The sequence below is a fragment of the Coenobita brevimanus genome, chromosome 104 (assembly GCF_032717465.1).
Source record: "Coenobita brevimanus isolate Jiangsu-jjx chromosome 104, ASM3271746v2, whole genome shotgun sequence".
In the NCBI taxonomy this organism is placed as follows: Eukaryota; Metazoa; Arthropoda; class Malacostraca; order Decapoda; family Coenobitidae; genus Coenobita; species Coenobita brevimanus.
In genome coordinates, this window is record NC_137057.1 from 39,649,769 (window position 1) to 39,673,901 (window position 24,133).

General features: G+C 40.5%; 1 protein-coding gene across 1 annotated transcript; it reads left to right on the forward strand.

The window, feature by feature from the left end:
* Positions 1 to 972: 972 nt before the first annotated feature.
* On the forward strand, positions 973 to 23,654 carry LOC145416084 (uncharacterized). The gene is made up of 5 exons (XM_080285176.1): positions 973 to 1,018; positions 3,010 to 3,165; positions 4,126 to 4,317; positions 22,885 to 22,985; positions 23,601 to 23,654. The coding sequence occupies exons 1-5, from the start codon at positions 973 to 975 to the stop codon at positions 23,652 to 23,654; spliced, it is 549 nt and encodes a 182-aa protein (XP_080141302.1).
* Positions 23,655 to 24,133: the final 479 nt, after the last annotated feature.

A 24,133-nucleotide genomic window follows, 5' to 3' on the forward strand; every position in this document is an offset into this window, starting at 1 on the left:
GGAGGAGGAGGAGCGAATGAAGGTGAAAGGTTGGTGGAGTTGCTACTGATCGGAAGACTCTGACTATAAGTATTAAATAATAATAATAATAGTAATAATAATAATAATAATAATAATAATAATAATAATAATAATAACAATAACAATTACAACAACAAATAATAATGCACGCCATCATCACCACCACTGTATCATAGTAGTAGTAGTGGTAGTAGAAATAATAATAATAATAATAATAATAATAATAATAATAATAATTATTATTATTATTATTATTATTATTATACTAACAATAATACTAATACTAATACTAATACTAATAATAATAATAATAATAATAATAATTATTATTATTATTATTATTGTTATTATTATTATGATACTACTACTACTACTACTACTACTACTACTACTACTACTACTACTACTACCACTACTACTATTACTACTACTACTACTACTACTACTACCACTACTACTATTACTACTACTACTACTACTACTACTACTACTACTACTACTACTACTAATAATAATAATAATAATAATAACAGGACAACTGTGGTTGAGTGTCACAAATCTTCTAAAGCACTCATGTGTGGTGTTCCTCAGGGTACTGTTCCTTCACGGAGTCTCTCTCCTATTCATTATGTATCAAAAAGTCATCATTACATCCTTCCCTCTTTACATTTTGAAACAATAAACCTATAAACATATTTACAGTAATCCCACATAGTTGTACATGGCCAGTATTTTAATCAGTACAACATGAAGATAAAACTTTGTGCCAAATACAAGGAAAACAATTTAGCTAGAAATATTCGCAAAAAATAAAAAATAAAAACACGATAAGCAACAGTCAAAGTGGAACCATCTGTCACCTGTGTAATGAAACCACCTGTCGCCGTTGTGATTATACGATTCTGTTCACATACTGTGAACTCACACTCCTATCACACTTAAAGGCGTACAATGAATGGTGAAAATATTATGGTGGAAGTACTGAACGATGGATTAGGTGAGACGAGGTATTTTATTACATTTTTCCTCATAACGGTCTTTATTTTTCTACTTTAGCTGGGAAATCTGCCAGTACAGAGGTTAATGAATGCAAGATGTAATCCATGTATCCCCTAAGGTATATATAATCGTCTGGAGATACCTCTAAGAAAACAAGAAAAATATCTTTCTGAGACTATTATGTCCTACCATGCAGTTTCATCAACCTTATCTCTTTCTCTCTCTCTCTCCCCCCTCTCTCTCTCTCTCTCTCTCTCTCTCTCTCTCTCTCTCTCTCTCTCTCTCCAATACCCACCTTCCCCTCCAGTCTATCACCGTCTTTCCTCCTTCCCTCCATTCCGCCTCTTTTCACTTTCCCTAATTATCTCCCTTCCTCTCTCAAGGTCCTTGCATGCTATACTCCCCCTTAACCTCCCTCCTCCTTTCTCTCACCGCACCCCCTTAACTCACTCCCTCCCTTCTCCGCCCCCACTTTCCTCTTCTCTCTTTCCTTCTTCCCCCCATCCTCCCCCCACTACCTCACCTTTACTTCTGCACATTCCCCCTTCCATCTCCCCTTACATTCTCCTCGGTCTCATCTCCCTATAAAAGACGGAATCCATACCTCTCCTCTTCACTCCACTCACCTTCTCTTCCACAGCGAAGAATCAGGTAACCTCATTCATAAAGTTAATTCAGATACAACCCATTTTATACGTGCTACCTCTTAACATTTCTTCACCTCTGGCACTTCTTGTGGTGAAAGAATGTAAAAATCTCTTTAACGACTGGTTACCCTTTCACTACTACTAAGTCTTTTCTTTTAAATACGCGGTAAAACCATCTGATATTCTTTACTTATGGGATAAACTCTGCTACAGAATTGGCTAAAATCCTTGATTAACTCAGAGAAAACCGACAGCTTTCACATCGTAGAGCAAAATAAGTTACTATTATTCTGTACATATGCAGCATAAAATCTCGGTGAGACTTTGCCAGTAACTCAGTCAGCATCTATAGCCATAATTTTATTACCATATTTCCTCTTAGTAATAGATAGAAAAATTAACCTGATGAACTAAAGCTAAGAGGATTTCATTTCTTCTATAAACTGCCTTTTTTTTTTTCTGACTATCTTTTTCCAGGGAAATAGCATTATCGAAGGAATTAAAATATTATACCGGAAGTTGTTTGATCCTTGGTTCTCTTGGCATTAATATCTCTAATTTGGCCTAAAATTGTCATCTCTCCATCGTTAATTCTGATTTGCAATAACGGGTTAACACTAGAATAGGAAGATAGTCAAAGAAATGATGTAACGACGAAGCTTTGTCCTATCCTACCACTGAACTGCATGAAATAAGCTGCAAAAAGATGTAAATCTGGGACAAATTAAGGTTACAAGGAATATAAGCAGGTAACTTTACCAATTCTTCACTCCTCGCTCACGCTTCCCTCAGTTTCCGTCTCCATTCCAACACTCACTGCCCACTCATCCCTCACCTCCCTTCCCATACCTGCCTTACCACTCCCCCACTCACTGCCCACTCATCCCTCACCTCCCTTCCAATACCTGCCTTACCACTCCCCCAATCACTGCCCACTCATCCCTCACCTCCCTTCCCATACCTGTCTTACCATTTCCCCTTTCGCCGTCCACTTATCCTTCACTCTCCGTCCAATTACCTGCCTTGCCAATTCCACACTTATTCCTCACTCATGCCCCGCTCTTGCCCTCCCTCGTTTACATTCCTTCCCTACTCTCAGACACATTCCTTACTCATCCCCCATTTTACCTCCCTTTACATTCCTTCCTCACACCCACACACACACACACACTCCCCACTCATCGCCCACTCTCCCCCCACATTCCACTTCCCACCTCACTTCTGACATCCTTCACTCTCCCTCCCCTTATTTGCTTTCAATAATTTCCCACTCACTCTCCACGCTACCTCCCTTCACCTACCTACCCCACTCCCACAGTCACTCTCTCCCTCTCCCCCACAGGCACCACCACCACCACCACCACCACCACAACCACCACCATGCGGATGGCCCTTCTCAGCCTCTTCGTCATGGGTCTTCTGGCCGGAGGAAGTCTGGCACAGCTTCTGCCCTGCAGCGGGTCCAACGTCTTCATTGACGTTGTTGTTCCTCCGCTTGGTTAGTGGCTGTGTTTTGGTTGTCGTCTGAATGTTACTCTCATTTGCTGGTTCTCCTTCTAACGTGCATATTCAGTCTCACATTCATTAGCATACTCCCTGGTATGAGAAGGTATCACATATTAAACACACACACACACACACACACACACACACACACACACACACACACACACACACACACACACACACACACACACACACACACACACACACACACACATCCATTCAGCAGTATTTGTTGCATTTACTGATTCACTTACACATATTCAAACAGACAATAAACCTAACGCAGCTGAAAGAACGTTTCTACTATATACTCTCACTCCCACAGACTTAACTAACTCCCACAGACACTCGCACTCGCTTCATCCCATGCAGGTTCACTCATACTCAATGGATGCTCCATCTCACTCACTCATTTACTCAATACCCACTTATGGAGATTGGTGAAAGAAGTCTCCAGGACTTTCTTACTCAGGTTCTTTCTCCTACTGTCACAGGCTTACTATAAAGAAGTTGCTTTATTTGCATTATTTTTACTACTAATGAATGGGTCGAATCTACCAAAACTTCGATCAGATAATACACTTCGATTTATATTCCTATTCTCTAAAGTTTTAAAAATTCACATAGCCAAAGCAGCATATTAGAATAAGCCTTTCTTCCTCTCTCTCTTCCTCCCCGTTCTTTTCAGTTTATCTCAGTCTTTTCCGTTCTGCCTTTGCCTCCTCCTACACCTGCAACTCTACTGACACTCTCCGTAACCCTCCACAGCCAAAGCCATATGTGAAGGAGAGCATTCACTACCTCCAACTGCCTACCAACTCCTCTCCCTTTTTCCCCGTCCTTCCTGTTTCCTCCCCTGTCTCCCTCTTCTCTCTTCCCTTTTTCAGATGCCTTCCCTGCCTCCCTCTTTTCTCCCCGCCTCTAATAACCCCATTCTCCGAACCCTCTACAGTCGACGTAACATGTCAGGGGCCGCTTCTGTTACCCGCGTGCGAGATCAACTTGTTGGGCTGCGTCCTGGAACTTGACATACTCTGCGGAGGCCTCACCGAAGCCCTGCTGACAACGATCAAGGAAATTTTGACAGAGTGCGTCGCAGAGTTGGAACTTGGGGTGAACTTGGACCTTCTCGCTAACATTACCGGTAATGTCACTCTCCCTTACGCTGATTTTCATACTGTTATACGTTTTTCACTGATTTTCACAATGTCACTCTTTCATCCTGATTTGCATAATGTTACTCATTTCAAGTTGATTTTCATATTGTCACTGTTTTAAGCTGATTTTCATATTGTCATTGTTTTAAGCTGATTTTCACACTGTCACTCTGTCTTACGCTGATTTTCATATTGTTCATGTTTTCGCTCATTTTGATATAGTCACTCTGTGTTACGTTGATTTTCTTACTCTGTTTTATCCTGTCTCTCATACCATAGCTTTATGTTATGGCATTATTTTAATCTGGCTCTCATGCCCATATCGTCGATTTAAGCAATTTTGTTTTACGTTGGCGCCAATTCAGTACCTTTGTTTTATGTGATTCTGTTTTACTCTGGTTTATATTATTTTGGTGCCAGTACTATGATTTGATTCTATTCTCACTACATGTTACTTATTTCAGGTTGGTGGTGCCGGAAAGCAAGAGAAAGCATCCTCAGTCACTCTCATTCTGTTTCTCAGCTGCATTATTTAATGGTCTACGTAAAGCAATCTTAAAATTACTTCACACTCATCCTCCTCTTATTCACGATTTACCCCAGATGCTTCAGTTCTTGCTCTGACAGAAGACTGGCAGAGTCGTTTTCCCCTGAGCCACTTTATTTCAATTTACTTTATACCAAACACGCTTCTCACACTCCTGGATGGTCACACCTCTATTCAAAATTCTTTTTCATCACTAAGCTTCCTCCTTCGTCTAGATCTCATCGTTTCTCTCATTAACTCCACTTCTAATCTTTGTACTGTCATCAGTCTCCCACCACACCTTCTCTCTACTGGCTATATCATAAGGTAGCCTGATCTGCCAATTCCATTGCAGTATATCTACTTTAACACGTTCCTGGTCTTTCAAGCTCTTTCAATGTCCTCTTTCACTCTGCTATGTCATCTAATTCCACATACAGACCTGGAACACTTCATCACCAGCATTTCCACCCTTTCTCGGTCACTAGTATTCAAAGATCGATCGCTGCTTGCATCATTACAAGACCGTCAGGGTCACTTTGCTTTCCTACTTCCCCATGCTTCACAGTGCCTTAATATGCCTCTTCTTCTAACCTACGACTTACTTCAGGTCCCTTAGCTCTATCTTGTGCTTTGATCACTGTTAAATTCCTAAAACACTATAATATTTCCTCCTATTCTTTCGTGATCAAGCTTCATAGCATTCTTCTCCATCCACTTGTTAACTGTCATCACCTCGGCTTTTCTTGTATTCGCTAAACATCTTCCCATTAATATGAAGACTTATTTTCAGTTGTTCAACCAAACTGGATTCATCAAGTAGTTCGGTGTGGCGAAAATGTTTAATCTACAGGCAAATTTGTTTTTATTTGCGGTGCGGTAAATATTTTTAATCTTCTGGTTGATTTGTTTTTATTTCTGAGATGTAGAGTTCAGATAAGTATAAGGCGATAATGCTGTCGACGACGAAGAAATTACTTTGATTCCTAAAGAACTTGAGTGAGAAAGATTTATTCTCTCAGTCGCATCCCCATCCAACATTACTCCAAACGGCTCACCTGGCTTGCCCTGCCCTGCCTTCTTCTTAATTATGCTTCTCTTCCATACCTTCCTCATCATTACCCTGCCTTGCATTCCTCTTCATTACCCTGCGCTGTCCTGGATTGCCTATGTCCTTTCAAACATCAGGCAGCTTCTCTAATCACTTGACCTAATCGACCCTCTCCCCTTCCTCTACCACAGTCGACACATCACCTGAGGTGAACTTGGATGTCTTGGTAGAAATCTTCGGCCTTGAAACCCTCCCGGAGGTCATCGCGTGTCTGCTGTCGAAGCTGAAGATACTAGGCTTTGTGAGTACGACAGATAGATATAGAAAAAATGATGGAGAGAGAGAGAGAGAGAGAGAGAATTATCTGATATTTCTTTATTTTACAGTAACAAAAATATGTATTAACATACGAAGCTTATTTTCACGATCATTATCACTCTCTTGTTGAAATTTTACTTTGTGTTACATCGTAGTTGTTCTAAACTGAAAAAAAAAATCCATAAACTCAATAACTTATCTCTCACTGGAAAAAAAAAAAAAAAAAAAAATGCATAACGCCTGTAACTTCCCTCTCTCTCTCTCTTCCCTCTCTCTCTCTCTCTCCCTCCCTCTCTAACATGAAAAAATTATCCATAACCCCAATATCTTATATCTCTCTAACCTGAAAAAAAGATCCAAAAAGAACTATAACTTCTCTCTCTCTAACATCAAAAAAAGATCAGTAACCTCTCTCTCTCTCTATCTATCTATCTATCTATCTATCTCTATCTCTTTATCCTGAAAGAAAGATCCATAACTCCTATAAGTCACTCTCTCCCTCTCTCTCCCCCACAGCTCACCGACTTCATCTTCTGCTTGCTTAGACTAGTTTTTGGAATTCTTGGCTAATGTGGAACCCGCTGAACCGACTTGAACCAACGTGAACCGGAACCAGGACCAATCTCCATTCTGTGTGCATGTGCCTATGTCAGTGTGTTCGCGCGCGCACGAGTGTGTAAGTGAATAAATCCAAAGCAGCATCTTACATTGTTTTTATTACCTAACATACAGATCATATATATTTTTTACCCAGTTCTGAATAATGGTAATTTAAGGGATAAAAAATATCACATAAATTCATTTGCACTAGAACTATGAGGAACAGTAATGTATAAATATAAATAATTCCCTTTTCAACATAACTCTTAATGGTACTTTTTCAAGGGAACACTGCTTTGTCTTGGTGCTGAAGCCTGTGTATTTCAGTCATCAAAGGAACTATACTAATCAGGTGCAAGCATACTGGGAAGTTTCTTTACTAGAGATCACATGAAAAGTGTTCCCCTGACACTAAGTGCCTGAATTGGACATACGAGGCACCAACTCAAATATTTTTCTAGTAGTTCACTATCTTGCTGTCAACCAGGTTCTTTTCACTGGATAGGGAAGGAGTTGAGAAACGTTCGCATAACCAGTTAGCGAAGTTGCCCGGCTATATCGATGCCACCACATGAAGGCTTCCCTTACCAGCACCAGCCTTTTTCTAAACCACAAAGACGAGTTCCGTCTAACCACGGTCCTTAATCTTCAGCAGCAATGCAGCAGATGACTTTGGCGTAGTCAGCGCTGATCCAGAGCAAGAATTGTCAAGAATATACGAAGTTTTACAATCTAGGCGCCTTTGCCAACGAAACCTTGGGGTGAGCAGTTTCTTATGAAGAGTCCGGTCGTCTCTCCTGTTTTTCTCTCTATTGGCTTTGAAAGTCAGTATCGTGAGTCCGCAGCAAGTAACAATAACGACACTACCCGGCCACATATAATATCATCAGTGTCGGCTGCTGCGGGTTTACCACACTGAGGCGAACGAAATCACTGTACAGCAAAAGTAGAAGTGTTCGGAGAGACATGGAAAAAAAACGATAGATGTCCCGTGGAACAAGAAAAAAAGAACCCTTCTTTACAATGCCGTGGAATAAGAAAAAAAACAACCCTTCTTTACAATGGATCAGACGAAAGTAGGAGATACATGCATTCGAAAACTATAATTTTTCATACATGGAAAAAACAACCAAAGAGTAAAAACATAAGAGTTCTTAACACGGAAAAAAAAACATAACATTCCAAAATTGAAGATCCACTTATTCTGGGATGTGACTGGGGTCACAAAGGAAAATACAAGCTGAAGAAAGTAGTTCCGGAGCTGATCTGCTGCATACATGAATAACTAAGAGTATTGGTTAACTCTTGCTTAGAACTCTGGACCGAGAATGGGTGAGAGTGTGCTGCCAGAAATGTTGTGCGCGCCTGCCAAAATGGACGAGGGGTGCAAGTAGAATTTTCAGAAAACACCAAAACAGCGATGGTGCAGAGATAAAGACACAACACTGCAGAGAAGAGGGATAGGTTGAAGTGAGTCAGTGAGAGAGGATGTAAAGAGACGATAAGCCTTTGACTCCACCCTGTTTACAAGAACTGTTTATTGGGATACTACTTGACCCCTTCATTACAACTAATCTTTCAGCTTACACTGTTATTCTTTTCCCTCCGTTGGGCTCCTCCGATCACAACCTTATCACCTTAACTTGTCCTATCGCTCCTGTACCACCTATGGACCCTCCAAAGAAACGTCGTCTGTGGCACTTTAGAGCTGCAGAATGGGAGGCACTCAGGCAGTACTTCTTTGATTTTCCCTGGAATGATTATTGCTTCCATGAGCGGGAGCCATCTGAGTGTGCCTTGCTCATTACGGAGGTTATTCCTTCAGGCATGCAAGCATACATTCCTTTCTCATATCCTGTGACTGCTGCACGAAAGCCTTGGTTTAATCATGCTTGTTCTAATGCTGTCCGCAACAAGGGAAGGGCCTATGAAAGATACGGGAGACAACCCACCCCTGAATCACATCTTTTATACATTTCTGCTTAGAATCGTGCTAAGTCTTTTCTTCATTCTGCTAAAAACAATTTCATCTATACTAAATGCTCTCAACTCTCCAACTCGAATTCTTCCCGCAACTTCTGGCACCTTGCCAAAAATCTTTCTAACAACTATACCTCATCATCCTTCCCTCCTTTTTTCTACTCTGATGGCTCTGCAGTTATTTCTTTTACCGATAAAGCAGATCTCTTCACTCAGACTTTCTCCTCCAGTTCTACCTTAGACGATTCCGGTACTGTTCCTCCGTCACTTCCATCCTCTGACTTCCTCATGGTTGAAATTAAAATTTCTTCAGCTGATGTATTTTCTGCCATCACAGGCCTCAGTACTAATAAGGTATTTGGGCCTGATGGAGTCCCTCCTGTTTTTCTCAAGAACTATGCCTCTGTGCTTACACCCTGAATAGGCAAACTCTTTTGCCTTTGTCTATCAACTTGTACCTTTCCTTCTTGCTGGAAGTTTGCTCTCATTCAGGCAGTCCCAAAGAAGGGTGACCATTCCCAACCCTCTAACTATCGTCCAATTGCTTTAACATCCTGTATCTCAAAAGTTTTCGAGTCAATTCCTAATAGAAAAATTTTAAAGCATCTTTCCTATCACAACATTCTTTCTGATCGTCAGTATGGGTTCCGTCAGAGACCGTCCACTGGCAATCTTCTCACCTACCCTTCAAACTCCTGGTCATCCTCCTTTCGGGACTTTGGCGAAAGCTTTGCCACTGCACTTGACATCTCAAAGGCATTCGATCGACTCTGCGATAAATCTTTAATTTCCAAACTGCCCTCTTACGGTTTCTTTCTTTCTATCTATGCCTTCATCTCAAGCTTCCTTTCTGGTCGTTCTATAGGCGCTGCTGTAGACGGCCATCGTTCCTCTCCTAGATCTATCAATAGTGGTGTTCCTCAGGGCTCTGTCCTATTACCAACTCGCTTCCTTTTTTCATCAATGCCCGTCTAAGCTGTACATCTAACCCTATCCACTCATACGCTGATGACTCCACCCTTCACCTTTCCATTTGGTTCCCTCAACGTCCATCTCAGCAGTTTCTTCAGCAAACAAGGGATGAGGCTATGGCACACCTAATGTCTGACTTGACTCGTATCTCTGACTGGGGAAAGAATAATTTGGTTGTTTTTAATGCATCAAAGACTCAGCTTTTACACCTATCAACCCAACAAAATCTTCCACAGGTATACCCACTAGTGTTTAATAATATTCAGCTTAATCTTGCATCATCCTTGAACATGCTTGGGGTTTCATTTACTTGGGACTGAGCTTGGAAAGATCATATTACATCTCTTGTAGAATCTGCTTCTAAGAGATTAGGTGTGCTAAGCCGACTCCGTTCCTTCTTTGCCCCTGCTCAATTGTTGACTCTATACGGGGGTTTTATCCACCCCTATGTGGAGTACAACTCTCATGCGTGGGGAGGCTCCCCACATACAGCTCTTCTCAATAGGGTGGAGTCAAAGGCTTTTTGTTTCATTAACTCTCCTCCTCTTACTGACTCCCTTCAACCACTGTCTCTTCATCGCACTGTTACATCTTTATATCTTCTCTATCGCTACTTTAATGGTCACTGCTCCGCTGAACTGTCTGCATGTACTCCTCCACCTCTTCGACGGGCGCGTTGCACCCGTCTAATAGCAAACATCCTTTTTCTGTCCAACTCTCCAATGCATGAGCTAACCGTTACTCCCAGAGATTCATTTATGCAACAGGTCAACTCTGGAACTGTCTCCCTCTTTCTCTATTTCCTGCTTCCTATGATCTCCAGTCTTTCAAACGCAGTTTGTCCAGGCATTTCGAAATGATCGGATCTTGAATTTGGCTCTCTCTTGTATTTTGTTTTCTGGAAGGAACAATAATTGCGGGCTCGCCCCCTTTGGTTCCTTCTTCCTCGCACTGAAAAAAAAAAAAAAAAAAAAGATCAGAAACATGCTACATGTACAACACACACGGGCGAATAAGACCCCTATACAAAGTCAACAGTCGTCTAATGTAACAAAAACACGGAGTCGGCTTAATGCACTTAATCTCTTGGAAGGAGATTTTGCACGAGTGATAGTATAATCTTTCCATGATTCGTAGAGAAAGAAAACCCAAGGATATTAAGAGACAATGAAGGACTAAGCTGTGGTTTGTTAAGCATTATTGGATATTCCTGTGGAAGATTTTAACTTGAGAGGTGTTGATAATGAACATATATACATATACTGTATATATATATATATATATATATATATATATATATATATATATATATATATATATTACTCCCATGAACCGCATTTAATATATATTCATCATTAATTCCTTCACTAATAAATATCAACTGAGTTGAATGAAATCGCCTGGTCGTCGCAAGAACACAAAGCAAAAATGGTCACTGGACTAAAGAGGTGATAACTTTTGTTCCATCAACGTTTCTATGCAGCTTTTACATTTATGGATTTATTGTATACAGCCATCTTCTTGGATTCGCAGTTCTTCATTTAACTCCAAATTTCACTCATAAATATCCCTGTCATCAGCCAATTCATGTCTATTCTCTATGTAACCAGACCCTCCATCCAAATACCCTGTTGCCATATTCATTAGTAACATTTCCACTACTTACGCCTTCTCGTACATATTCTATAGCACAGCATCACACCCGTATGTTAACGTCAGCACTGATACACCCTCAGACAGTCCTCTTTTGCAACATCTATTATAATTTTCTGGTCGCAATTCGTGGTTTTCATGGCAACAACCACTTTTATTTTCTGCTTTTTAACAAACTTTATTTACGCTTCCTTCTTTGATTACTCTTATTTTTCTGTCACTGGTGGGCAAATGTAGTTTAAATGTTCAAGGTCTTTTTGTAGTGACCTGTTCATTATTATCATTGTCATTATTATTATTATTATTATTATTATTATTATTTTAATCATCATCATTATTATTATCAAAGTTTTCGTCACAATAAACAAGTTAGAACTGACTTTCATACTTCAATATTAATATCGGATTACCAGTTATTATATCATTATCTATTTCAGAAATAATTTAAACAGCATTTACAGAATTAATTCATCCTTACTACAGATGCTGTTCACAAGACGAAGTAATTAGCTATTATTATAGGTGTGTGCGTGTGTGTGTGTGTGTGTGTGTGTGTGTGTGTGTGTGTGTGTGTGTGTGTGTGTGTGTGTGTGTGTGTGTGTGTGTGTTTGTGTGTGTGTGTGTGTGTGTGAGTGTGTGTGTGTCTGTGGGTGGGTAGGTGGGTGGATGGGTGTGAGAGATAGAGAGAGAGAGAGAGAGAGAGAGAGAGACAGACAGACAGACAGACAGACAGACAGAGACAGAGATAGAGAGAGAGAGAGAGGAGGGGGGTGGGCGTGTTCAGGTGCTCACAACGTAAGCTCATTGGTGCTATAACACCTGTGTGGGACTTACCTGTCTCCACCTTCTTAATCCCTCTCATACTTACTTCCTTCCCTTCCTCTTCTCCCCTTTTTTCCACTGCCTCCCTAGCTTTCCCTTCTCTCCTTTTCTCTCACTCTTCCTTTCTTCCCTCCCTTCCTCCCATTTCTCTCCCCTTTCCTCTCCTACTTCCTTCTTCCTCCCCCTTCTCTCTCTCCTACCTTCCCGAAGTCTCATGCCTCTCCTGCTCTCCTGCTCCTGTTTTCTTGGTTCTCACTTTCTCCTCACTCTCTCAGTCACACACATCTAACCACCCACCCAATCCAACACAAAACATTTGTCATCTCACTTTCTCTCTCGTCCACAGATGGACACCATCAACTGCATGAAGACTGGATCCTTTTGAACATATCGAACCCACTGAACAGACTAAACCTGACAGAACCAGAACCAGTACCTCTTGTGTGTGTGTGTGTGTGTGTGTGTGTGTGTGTGTGTGTGTGCGCTGTATATGTGTGTGTGTGTGTGTGTGTGTGTGTGTGTGTGTGTGTGTGTGTGTGTGCTGTATATGTGTGTGTGTGTGCGTGTGTGTGTGCGTGTGTGTGTGTGTGTGTGTGTGTGTGTGTGTGTGTGTGTGTGTGTGTGTGTGTGTGTGTTGTATGTGTGTGTGTGTGTGTGTGTGTGTGTGTGTGTGTGTGTGTGTGTGTGTGTGTGTGTGTGTGTGTGTGTGTGTGTAGCCAGGATCACCAAATCACCACAACATATCATAATCACCATATCACACCATAGCTAATATAGCAGTGTAGAGCACTCCATGCATTCCATTACTTTTGAAAACTATTTAGTTGTCTAGTAATGCAAGAATGGACAATAACCACGTCATCGTACTGAATGGGTTTACTACTCACACTACCAAAATCCGCAACATCACATGCATCCCCTCTCTTCTTACTCTCCTCTTCGTATCCCGTCTCTACCTTCCAATCAGCCTTTTCCTGTTTTCCATCTTCTACTCTTCCTTCTCTATATCTCACCTCAATCGTAACTCTCACATCTGCTCTCCCTTTATCTCCATCCTCTCTCCTCCACAAATTCATTCCATTATTCTTCATCTGTCTTTAATTTATTCCTCTATCTACTCCCTTTCCTTCCCGTCATTCTCTTTCCTCCTCCCCTCATCTCCCCCATCTCCCATCTCCACCTTCATTCCAGAGTCCCTCTTTTTTCTCAAATGTATTCTTGACACCTCTCCTTTTCACCATCCCTCTCCATTTTCTCCATGCTCTCCCTCGCTCCTTTCTCTCCTTTCTCACACTACACCACGCACATCATTGGATTAGTATGTAGTTTCAATTTATAGCTCTATGAAAAAACATGAATAAATTCCTTTATACATCTTGTACACTTTTCGTGACCACTCTAATAAAAGACCTTGTAGTTTTGAAAATACTTTTAAATTATGGTAATAACTTTTTTTTTTTTCACACATCTAAGGCAAAAAAAAAAAAAAAAAAAAGAATTGTACAGCAGTCCAAACAATACTAAAAAATCAACCTATTCAGATTTTTTATGTAATAATTAGAGGGACTTCTTCAAAGGAAAACAAGCTTGCCGTGGCGAGGAAGCTTGTGCATCTCAGTCATCAGCGGAGCTATACTAGTCTGGTGCAGCCATACTAGACAGGTTCCTTGTTAGACATCACTAGAAAAATCTTACCTCGCAGTAAGTGGCCGACTTGGCCCCGTGAGCAACCAGGTCACACCTAAAGAAATAGAACTAGTTCTATCAAATCATGGGCCACAGTTCCTAACAGCAATGGAGAAATTGGCCATAACGGGATCAAACCTACTCTGGAGAAAGGGGTACGAAGGATGTCTATGTTTCACAATATAGCCGCCTTTGGAAACTAAATCATGGGACTTGAAACGTCCTCATTCTTGCTTGTGAAGCCAAGTTTGTTCTCCTTATCAGGGATGCGAGTGATGTAAACAAAGATATCACAGGTCTTAGTGAGGTCACAACACGTGGTGAGGCAATTGTAGAACTGTCTGATAATTTTGTCTTGCAATACAAAGGAAAACATGAAAAGATGCAACATGGCTAATGATTTTTTATCAATAATAACTTAAATGGAAGTAATGAAACAGACTCTAGTATAAAGTAAATGAAACAACAGGAGGCCTAATAACATAAATTTTAAAAATGGAAAAATATTATCCAACTATGTTTCAAAGTCTGCTTATAAGATCGAAGGGAGAGAACAATTTTATCAAGGTGAAAAGGAAACCCTGAAAGGAATAAGAACTGGCTTACGTTCGTGATGGCAGACATAAAACTTAAGGCAGGTAAGAAAAAGGACTTGGGTTATCAGAATATTTCAGATGTTCTGTTAATGAAAAATAAGGTGATTAACGCCTTCCTTCAGTACAAACAGTGTAGGAAGTGGATCTGGAATGAACCATATAGTGAAACGAAGAATGACTTAGAGTACACCTTCACTGGCACAACACACGCTGGTACAGTGAAGAATATAACTGCACTGAACAGGGCACATGTAAGACGTAAACAAGAAGAAAGAGGGGTTACGTGGTACCGGATCTCACAAGAGAGGAGGCTTAATCCGATGTGAACGGTCATATCCTGTAGCGGTGAGAGAAGTAGTTTGTTAGCTCAGAGTAAATATTCGCAGTTGATGCATGAAGTAGACCACGACAAAGAACAAAGGAATGAACACTTTATAAAAACAGGTACCGAACACCTGTACAAGTAGCAGGAAGGAAACTTCTAAAGAGCAACAGCAAAATTTCTGATAGTACAGAGGAATTTGTATAAGAGTGAGAACGTCATAGAACGAACAAGAGCTCACACGACAGCATCTGTACCAAAAAATACCAACAAAAGAAAAACGAAGGTGTCCAAAAGTACATGAGCAGGGTTGAAAAAACTTCAAGGAATTGTGAAATTCAAAAAGAAAGAAGTGAAGGCTTGGCATTGGAAGAAAGCAGATGGCTCCTTTGAAAGATGCTACTGGAAGAAAACAAATATATGAATCAAAGGTGATATGAATATTTTTTTTTTTCAAACTTCACAACAGTAACACTGTGACTGAAGGGCCAGTTCAGGAGAGGGAAATAATGTACACAGTAATTCCCAGGTATACAATTGAAGTAAACAGGGTCCTACGAGGAATGAATATGGATAAAGCGGAAGGTGAAGACGATCGAACCATGGATCTTATTAGCCATACAGGTGCCTTTCCACTGAACGGAATATGCAGACTTTCTACGATATTGTTTAAGCAAAAAATAAAAATAAAAGAGAGAGAAAATATGAATTAAATCTGTTATAGATGCAGGCCAGCCAAATGAAAAAATTGCACTGTTTCGTAGCTACGCGACAGTTGACTATATTAAAAAATTTTAACCAAGGAATGTTTAAGAAAACATTTAGATATGAAAAGGGAGTTTCCTGGTTAAGGGAAAAAAGTACGTAATATAAACAGGCAGAGCAGACAACAGACGGACAACCAGGGCAACGGAGAGGCAGGCCCGAGATCTGTGAGAGCCAGACGAGGAGCAAAATGGAGATATGAAATGGGAAAATTTCCTGGTAATCGATGGACCAGACAAATAGCTAAACTGTAGGACGGGATGGAAAATTTTGAGAGGTTGTCGCCCCGGAGTGGACTGACTTAGGCTGCTGGTGTGTGTGTGTGTGTGTGTGTGTGTGTGTGTGCGCGCGGCCGAATGCTTTAATGGTGTTTAATGTGTATCTAACCGTCCCTAAGTGGGCGCCCACACTTGCTCCAAACATGTGACCGACAAGAGGAAACGAGGCTCAGGGGTCCGTCCAACGTTAAGACTCAGATACTGCAGCGCCTGTAACCCGGTGCGTCGCTTCGTCTTGTCGATCACCTTTTTCAAACAAGTGTGGCTGCACTAAACACCAGCTTGCAGGCTTCTGCTCCGTGTACTTAAACATGTGTTCTTCCTTCCACACACATACCGTAGGCAAATGCGTCACGCCACGCCAGCAGATGCTTATTACCTTCATTACCTTAAGAAATACGTTCCTAAATTTACCAACCGTATCTTACCATTCAGCCAATTGCAGGAGTAATTGGCGGTGTCAGATGTGCTAATATGTCGGGAATTATTAGTTGAAGAGTATATCTGAGACAAAGTGGGATTTAGATGAAAACCTAAGTGATAAGAGCGAGTTCATTCGTGTGGGAGGAGGAGGAGGAGGAGTGAGTGAAGGTAACAGGTTCGTGGAGTTGATATTGATCGGAAAACTCTGACTATATGTAATTAATAATAATAATAATAATAATAATAATAATAAAATAAAAAAACAGCAAGTAATCATCACCATCATCATACTAATAATAATATTATGTCAGGACCAACTTCTCTAGCCCCGGGCTCTTACGCTTCTCATGGGGCAACATAGGATTGGATGATGGATGGATGGAAAAATAATAATAACAACAATAATAAAACAAGATAACATAATCATCACTATCGTCATGACTATCATCATGATCATCATCATCATGATCATTATCATCATCATCATATTAATAATAGTAAGAGTTGTAATAATCACATTTTACAATAATAAAATAAACAAAATAAACATAATCATAATCATAATAATAATAATAATAATAATAATAATAATAATAATGACAAAAACAATAAAATAACAACACAAAATAATAATAATAATAATAATAATAATAATAACAACAATAATAATAATAATAATAATAACAACAACGACGACAACTATAGTCGAGTGTCACAAATCTTCTAAAGCACTCAGGTGTGGTGTTCCTCAGGGTACTGTTCCTTCACGGAGTCTCTCTCCTATTCATTAAGTATCAAAAAGTCATCTTTACGTCCTTCCCTCTTTACACATTAAACAGTAACTCCTCATAGTTATACATGGCCAGTAGTTTAAAACGTACCACATGAAGAAAAAACTGCATGCCACATAAGAAGTAAACAATTTCTTCAGAAATATTTGAGTAAAAACATATGATAAGCAACAGTCAAAGTGAAACCACCTGTCACCTGTGTAATTATACTATTGTAATTAACTGCATCTATTACCTTATTACATACAGAGAACTCACACTCCAGTCACACTTACAGGAGTAGAATAAATAACGAAAATATTATGGTAGAAGTACTGATTGACGGATTAGGTGAGACCAGGTACGTTATTACGTTTTTCATCAGAATCGTCTTTATTCTTATACTTTAGCTGGAAAATCTGGCAGTAATGAGGTAAATGAATGCAAGATCTAATCCATGTCTCTCCTAAGATATATAAAATCGTCTGCAGATGCCTCTAACAAAACAAACAAAAATCCTTTATAAGACTATTAGGTCCTATCATTTAGTTTCCTAAACCTTCTGTGTGTGTGTGTGTGTGTGTGTGTGTGTGTGTGTGTGTGTGTGTGTGTGTGTGTGTGTGTGTGTGTGTTTAAATTCTGTTCTCCAAGTTTTTTTGGTACTAAGATAAAATAGTCTCGGAACAAAGTAAATCTTATCTGGTAACAGCAGATCGCCTGGCAAAGAGGTACCTCTGTCTCTCTGTCTGTATGTATGTCTGCCTGTCTGTCTCTGTCTTTATCTATCTGTCTGTCTGTCTGTCTGTCTCTGTCTTTATCTATCTGTCTGTCTGTCTGTCTGTCTGTCTCTCTCTCTCTCTCTCTCTCTCTCTCTCTCTCTCCGTCTCTGTCTCTGTCTCTGTCTGTCTGTCTGTCTCTCTCTCTCTCTCTCTCTCTCTCTCTCCTTCCACTACCCATCTTCCCCTCCTCTCTATCACCGTCTTTCCTCCTTTCCTCCATCCCAGTCTCTTCTCACTGTCCCTAATTATCTTCCTTCCTCTTTCAAGGTCCTTGCATGCTCTGCTCCCAATTTCCCACCCTCATTGTCTCTCTCTCTCTCTTTCTCACCGCACCCCCTTAACTCGCTCCCTCCCTTCTCCGTCCCCTCTTTCCTCCTCTATCCTTTCTTCTTCCCTCCACCGCCCCAATTGTCCCCACCGTTACTTCTGTACATTTCCCCATCCATCTCCCCTTACATTCTCCTCGGTCTTACCTTCCTATCAAAGACGGAATCCACACCTCTCCATTTCATTTCACTCACCTTCCCTTCCACAGAAAAGAATCAGGTAACCTCATTCATAAAGTTAATTCAGATACAACCCATTTTATATGTGATACCACTTAACATTTTTTCACCTCTGGGCACTTCTTGTAGTGAAACAATGTAAAAATATCTTTTAAAACTGGTTACCCTTTCCAACTATTAAGTCTTTGTTATTAAGTACGCCGTAAAACCATCTGATTTTCTTTACTAATGGGAAAAACTCTGCTACAGAATTGGCTAAAATCCTTTATAACTTACAGAAAACCGACAACTTTTTACATCTTAGAGCAAAATAAGTTACTACTATTGTGCACATGTCGGGCATAAAATCTCGATGACACTTTAATAATCACTCACTCAAGATCTATAGCCATAGTTTTATTACCTTATTCCCTCTTGGTAATATTCAGAAAAATTCACCTGATGGACTGAAGCTAAGCAGATTTCATTTCTTGTATAAACCTCTTTTTCTTTTTCTTTTTCTTTTTTTTTTCGCTCAGTATCTTTTAACAGGGAAATACCATGATAAAAGAAATTAGAAAATATACAGACAGTTTTTCGATCCTTGTTTCTCTTGGCATTATTTTTGTCTAACTTGGCCTAAAATTGTCATCTCTCCATCGTGAATTCTGATTTGCAATACGGGGTTAAAACTAGAATATAACGATAGTCAAAGAAAGGATGTAACGCCTAGGCTTTGTGTTACCCTACGACTGAGGTGCGTGAAATAAGCTGCAAAAACACGTAAATCTGGGCCAAATTAAGGTTAAAAGGAATATAAGCACGAACTTTACTAATTCTCCTCTCCTCGCTCACGCTTCCCTCAGTTTCCGTCTCCATTCCCACACTTACTCCCCACTCATCCCTCACGCTCCCTTCCCATACCTGCCTTACCACTCCCCCACTCATTGCTGACTCATCTCTCACACTCCGTCCCCTTACCTGCTTTACCACTTCCACACTCATTCCCCACTCAAGCCAATTCGTCCCCCCTTTACATCCCTTCCCGACTCTCAAAGACATTCTTCACTCATCCCCCATTTTCCCTCCTTCTACATTCCTTCTCCACTCCCACACACACACTCCTCATTCATCGCCCACTCTCCCTCCACTTACCACTTCCCATCTCACTCCTCACACATCCTTAACTTTTCCTCCCCTTATTTGCATTCATTAATTTCCCACTCACTCTCCACGCTCCCTCCCTTCATCTACCTTCCCCACTATCACACTCACTCTCTCCCTCTCCCCTTCAGGCACCACCACCACCACCACCACCAACACCATGCAGATGGCCTTCTGGCCGGAGGAAGTCTGGCACAGAGTTTACTGCCCTGCAGTGGGTTCACGTATTCATTGAAGCTGTTATTCCCAGGATTTGTTAGTGGCTGTGTTCTGGTTGCCGTCTGGATGTCACTCTCATACGCTGTCTCTCCTTTTAACATGCATACTCACTCACACATGCATTCGTACACCCGCTGGTAACAGATGGTATCAGATATAACACACACACACACACACACACACACACACACACACACACATACACACACACACACACACACACACACACACACACACACTCCTACATCCCTTCAGAAGTAGTTATTATACTAATTGATTCACTTACACATATCATTCACAGAAGCGCTGAACCTAACGCAGCTGAACGACCTTTTATACTTTATACTCTCACTCCCTCAGTCTTAACTGACTCCATTACAGACGCCCGCACTCGCTGCACCCCATGCAGGTTCACTCATACTCCAAAGGATGCTCCATCTCACTCACTCATTTATTCAATACCAACTTATGGAGATTGGTGAAAGACAGTTTCGGAGACGTTCTAACTCACGTTCTTTCTCCTACTGTCACAAACGTAGTTTATAGAAGTTACTTTATTTGCATTATTTTACTAGTAATGGATGGGTCGAATCCACCAAAACTTGCATTACATAATACACTTAGATTTATATTCCTATGCTCTAAAGTCTAAACCATTCACACAGCCAAAGTAGCATATGAGGAAGAACCTTTCTTCCTCTCTCTCTGCCTCCCCGTTCTTTACCGTTTATCTCAGTCTTTTCTGTTCTTCCTCTGCCTCCTCCTTCACCTCCCCCTCTACTAAAACTCTCCGTAACCCTCCACAGCCAGTGCAATGTGCGATGTAGAGCATTCACTACCTCCAACTGTCTACCCAATCCTCTCCCTTTTTCCCCGTCCGTCCTGTTTCCTCCGCTGTCTCCCTCTTTCCTCCTCCCTCTTTCATACGCTTTCTCTGCGTCCCTCTTTTCTCCCTGCCTCTAAAAACCATATTCTCCCAACCTTCTACAGTCGGAGTACTATGTCAGGGGCCGATTCTGTTACCCGGGTGCCAGCTCAACGTGTTAGGCTGCATCCTGGAACTTGACATACTCTGCGGAGATCTCACCCAAGTCCTGCTAGACACACTAATCGGAACTTTGACAGACTGCGTCGCAGAGCTGAAACTGGAAGTGAACTTGGACCTTCTTGCTAACATTACCCGTAATGTCACTCGATTTTAGGTTGATTTTCATAGTCACTCGTTTTACACTGATTTTCACAATGCAACCTCTCTTACTCTGATTTTCATATTGTCATTGCTTTAAGCTGATTTTCACACTGTCACTCTGTCTTTCGCTGATTTTCATATTGTTCCTGTTTTACGCTCATTTTGATATAGTCACTCTGTGTTACGTTGATTTTCATACTCTGTTTTACCCTATCTCTCATACCACAGCTATTTGATATGTGATTATTTTAATCTGGCTCTCATACCCATTCTTTATGTTATGTCATTACTCTAGATCCCATACCTTAGCTTTCTGTTGTGTGATTTTGTTTTACACTGGCACTAATACCCTGATGTAATGCCTTGTGATTCTATTTTACTGTGGCTGTCATTCTCTAGGTTTATGTTATGCGAGTCTGTTTTTCTCTGACTCTTTTTTTTTTTTTTACTCTGGCGCCAATACCATACATTCATTTTATGTGATTCTGTTTTACTCTGGTTTATATTATTTTGGTGGCAGTACTATGACTTTATTCTATTCTCACCACATGTTACTCATTCCAGGTTGGTGGTGCCGGAAAGCAGGAGAAAGCAACCTCAGTCACTCTCATTCTGTTTCTCAGCTGTCTTATATTTAATGGTCTACGTAAAGCTATCTTAAAATTACTACATTCTCATCCAAGTCAAATTCACGATTTACTCCAGCTGTTTCATTTCTTGCCCTCACAGGTTACTGGTGGAGTTGTTCTCTCCTAAGCCATTTCATTCCACTTTGCTTTATACCATACACACTTCTCTCACTCGGTCACACCTCTAGTTAAAAATATAATTCAACACTATCCTTTCTCCTGCGTCTAAATCTCATCATTTCCCTCATTAACTCCACTTATAATCTGTATACTGTCGTCAATCTCCCACCACACCTTCTCTCTACTGGCTACATCATAATATAGCCTGATCTGCACATTCCATTGCACTACGTCTACTTTAACACGTCCCTGGTCCTTCAAACTCTTTCAATGTCCTCTTTCACTCTGCTAAGTCATCTATCTTCACATACAGACCTGCAGCACTTCATCAAAGCACTTGCACCCTTTTTTGGTCCCTAGTATTCAAAGATCGATGCATGCATCAATACAGGACCGTCAGGGTCACTTTGCTTTCCTACTTCCCCATGCTTCACATTGCCCTATTATGCCTCCTCTCCTATCCTACGACTTGCTTGAGGTCCCATAGTTCTATCTGGTGCTTTGGCCACTTTTATATTCCTACAGTACTATATTTCCTCCTACACTTGAGCGATCAAGCTTTCATAGAGTTCTACTCCATATGTTTGTTAGATGTTATCACCTCGGCTTTTCTTGTATTCGATAAACTTCTTCCATTTAATATGAAGACTTTTTTCAGCTTATTCTGGCAAACTGGATTCACCAAGTAGTTCAGTGTGGCGAATCTGTTTAATTTTCAGGCAAATCTGTTTTTTTTATGGTGTGGGAAATCTTTTGAATCTTCCTGCTGATATGTTTTTATATGTGTTGTGGTAAATCTTTTAAATCTACTGGCTAATTTGTTTATATTTGTGGGATATAGAGTTCAGATAATGACAAGACAACAACGGTGTCGATGACAAAGATATTACAATGATCCCTAAAGAACTAGAGTGAGAAAGATTTATTCTCTCTCAGTCAAATCCCCCTCCAACATTCCCCCACACTGCTCACCTGCCTTGCCCTTTCCTGCCTTCCCCTAAATTATGCTGCCCTTCCCTGCCTTCCTCTACATTACCCTGCCCTGCATTCCTCTTCATTACCCTGCCCTGCATTCCTCTTCATTACCCTGCCCTCCATTCCTCTTCATTACCCTGCCCTGTCCTGCTCTGCCCTGCGTCCCTTCAAACATCAGGCAGGTTCTATAATCACTTGACCTAATCGACCCTCTCTCCTTCCTCTACCACAGTCGGCACACCAGCTGAGGTGATCTTGGATATCTTGCTAGTAATCTTCGGCCTTGAAAGCATCGTGGCGGTCCTCCTGTGTCTGCTGTCGAAGCTTGGCTTTGTGAGTACGACAGATAGATATAGAAAAATTGATGGGGAGAGAGAGAGAGAGAGAGAGAGAGAGAGAGAGAGAGAGAGAGAGAGGGAGTTATTATCTAATACTTTTTATTTTATAGTAAAAACATAATTATGTATTAAGATACGAAACATACTTTAACGATCATTATCACTCTTGTAGAATTTTTTCTTTAAGTGTTACGCCGTGGTTGTTCTAAACCGAAAAAGAAAATAATCCATGACCTCTAGAACTTATATCTAAAGTGAAAAATACATGTATAACTCCTGTGACTTCTCTCTTTCTCTTTCTGTCTTTCTCTCTCTGTCTCTGTCTGTCTGTCTGTCTGTCTGTCTCTCTCTCTCTCTGTCTGTCTCTGTCTCTGTCTGTCTGTCTGTCTGTCTGTCTGTCTGTCTCTCTCTCTCTCTCTCTCTCTCTCTCTCTCTCTATCTATCTATCTATCTATCTATCTATCTATCTATCTCTATCTCTCCCTCTCACATGAAAAAGATCTGTAAGTCATATAACTTATCTGTCCATCCTGAAAAAAAGATCCATAACCCCTATAACTCTCTCTCTCTCTCTCTCTCTCTCTCTCTCTCTCTCTCTCTCTCTCCACAGCTCCTCGAATTCATCTCATGCTTGCTTGGTGGAGTTCTTGTTATTCTTGGATAACATGGAACCCGTTGAACCGACCTGAACAAACGTGAACCTGAACCAGGACCAATCTCCATTCTGTGTGTGTGTGTGTGTGTGTGTGTGTGTGTGTGTGTGTGTGTGTGTGTGTGTGCTGCGCGCACGAGTGTTTATGTGAATTAATCTAAAGCAGCATCTTACATTGTTTTTATTATCTGATTAATACACAGATCATAATTATTTTTTACCCAGTTCTGAATAAAGGCATTTTAACTGATAAAAAGTATCATATGAATTCATTTCTACTAGATCTCTAAGGAACGGTAATATATATATATATATATATACATATATATATATATATATATATATATATATATATATATATATATATATATATATATATATATATATATATATATATATATATATATATATATATATATATATATAATTCCCTTTCCAACATAACCCTTAATAGTAGTTCTTCAAGGGAACACTGCTTTGTTCTTGGTGCT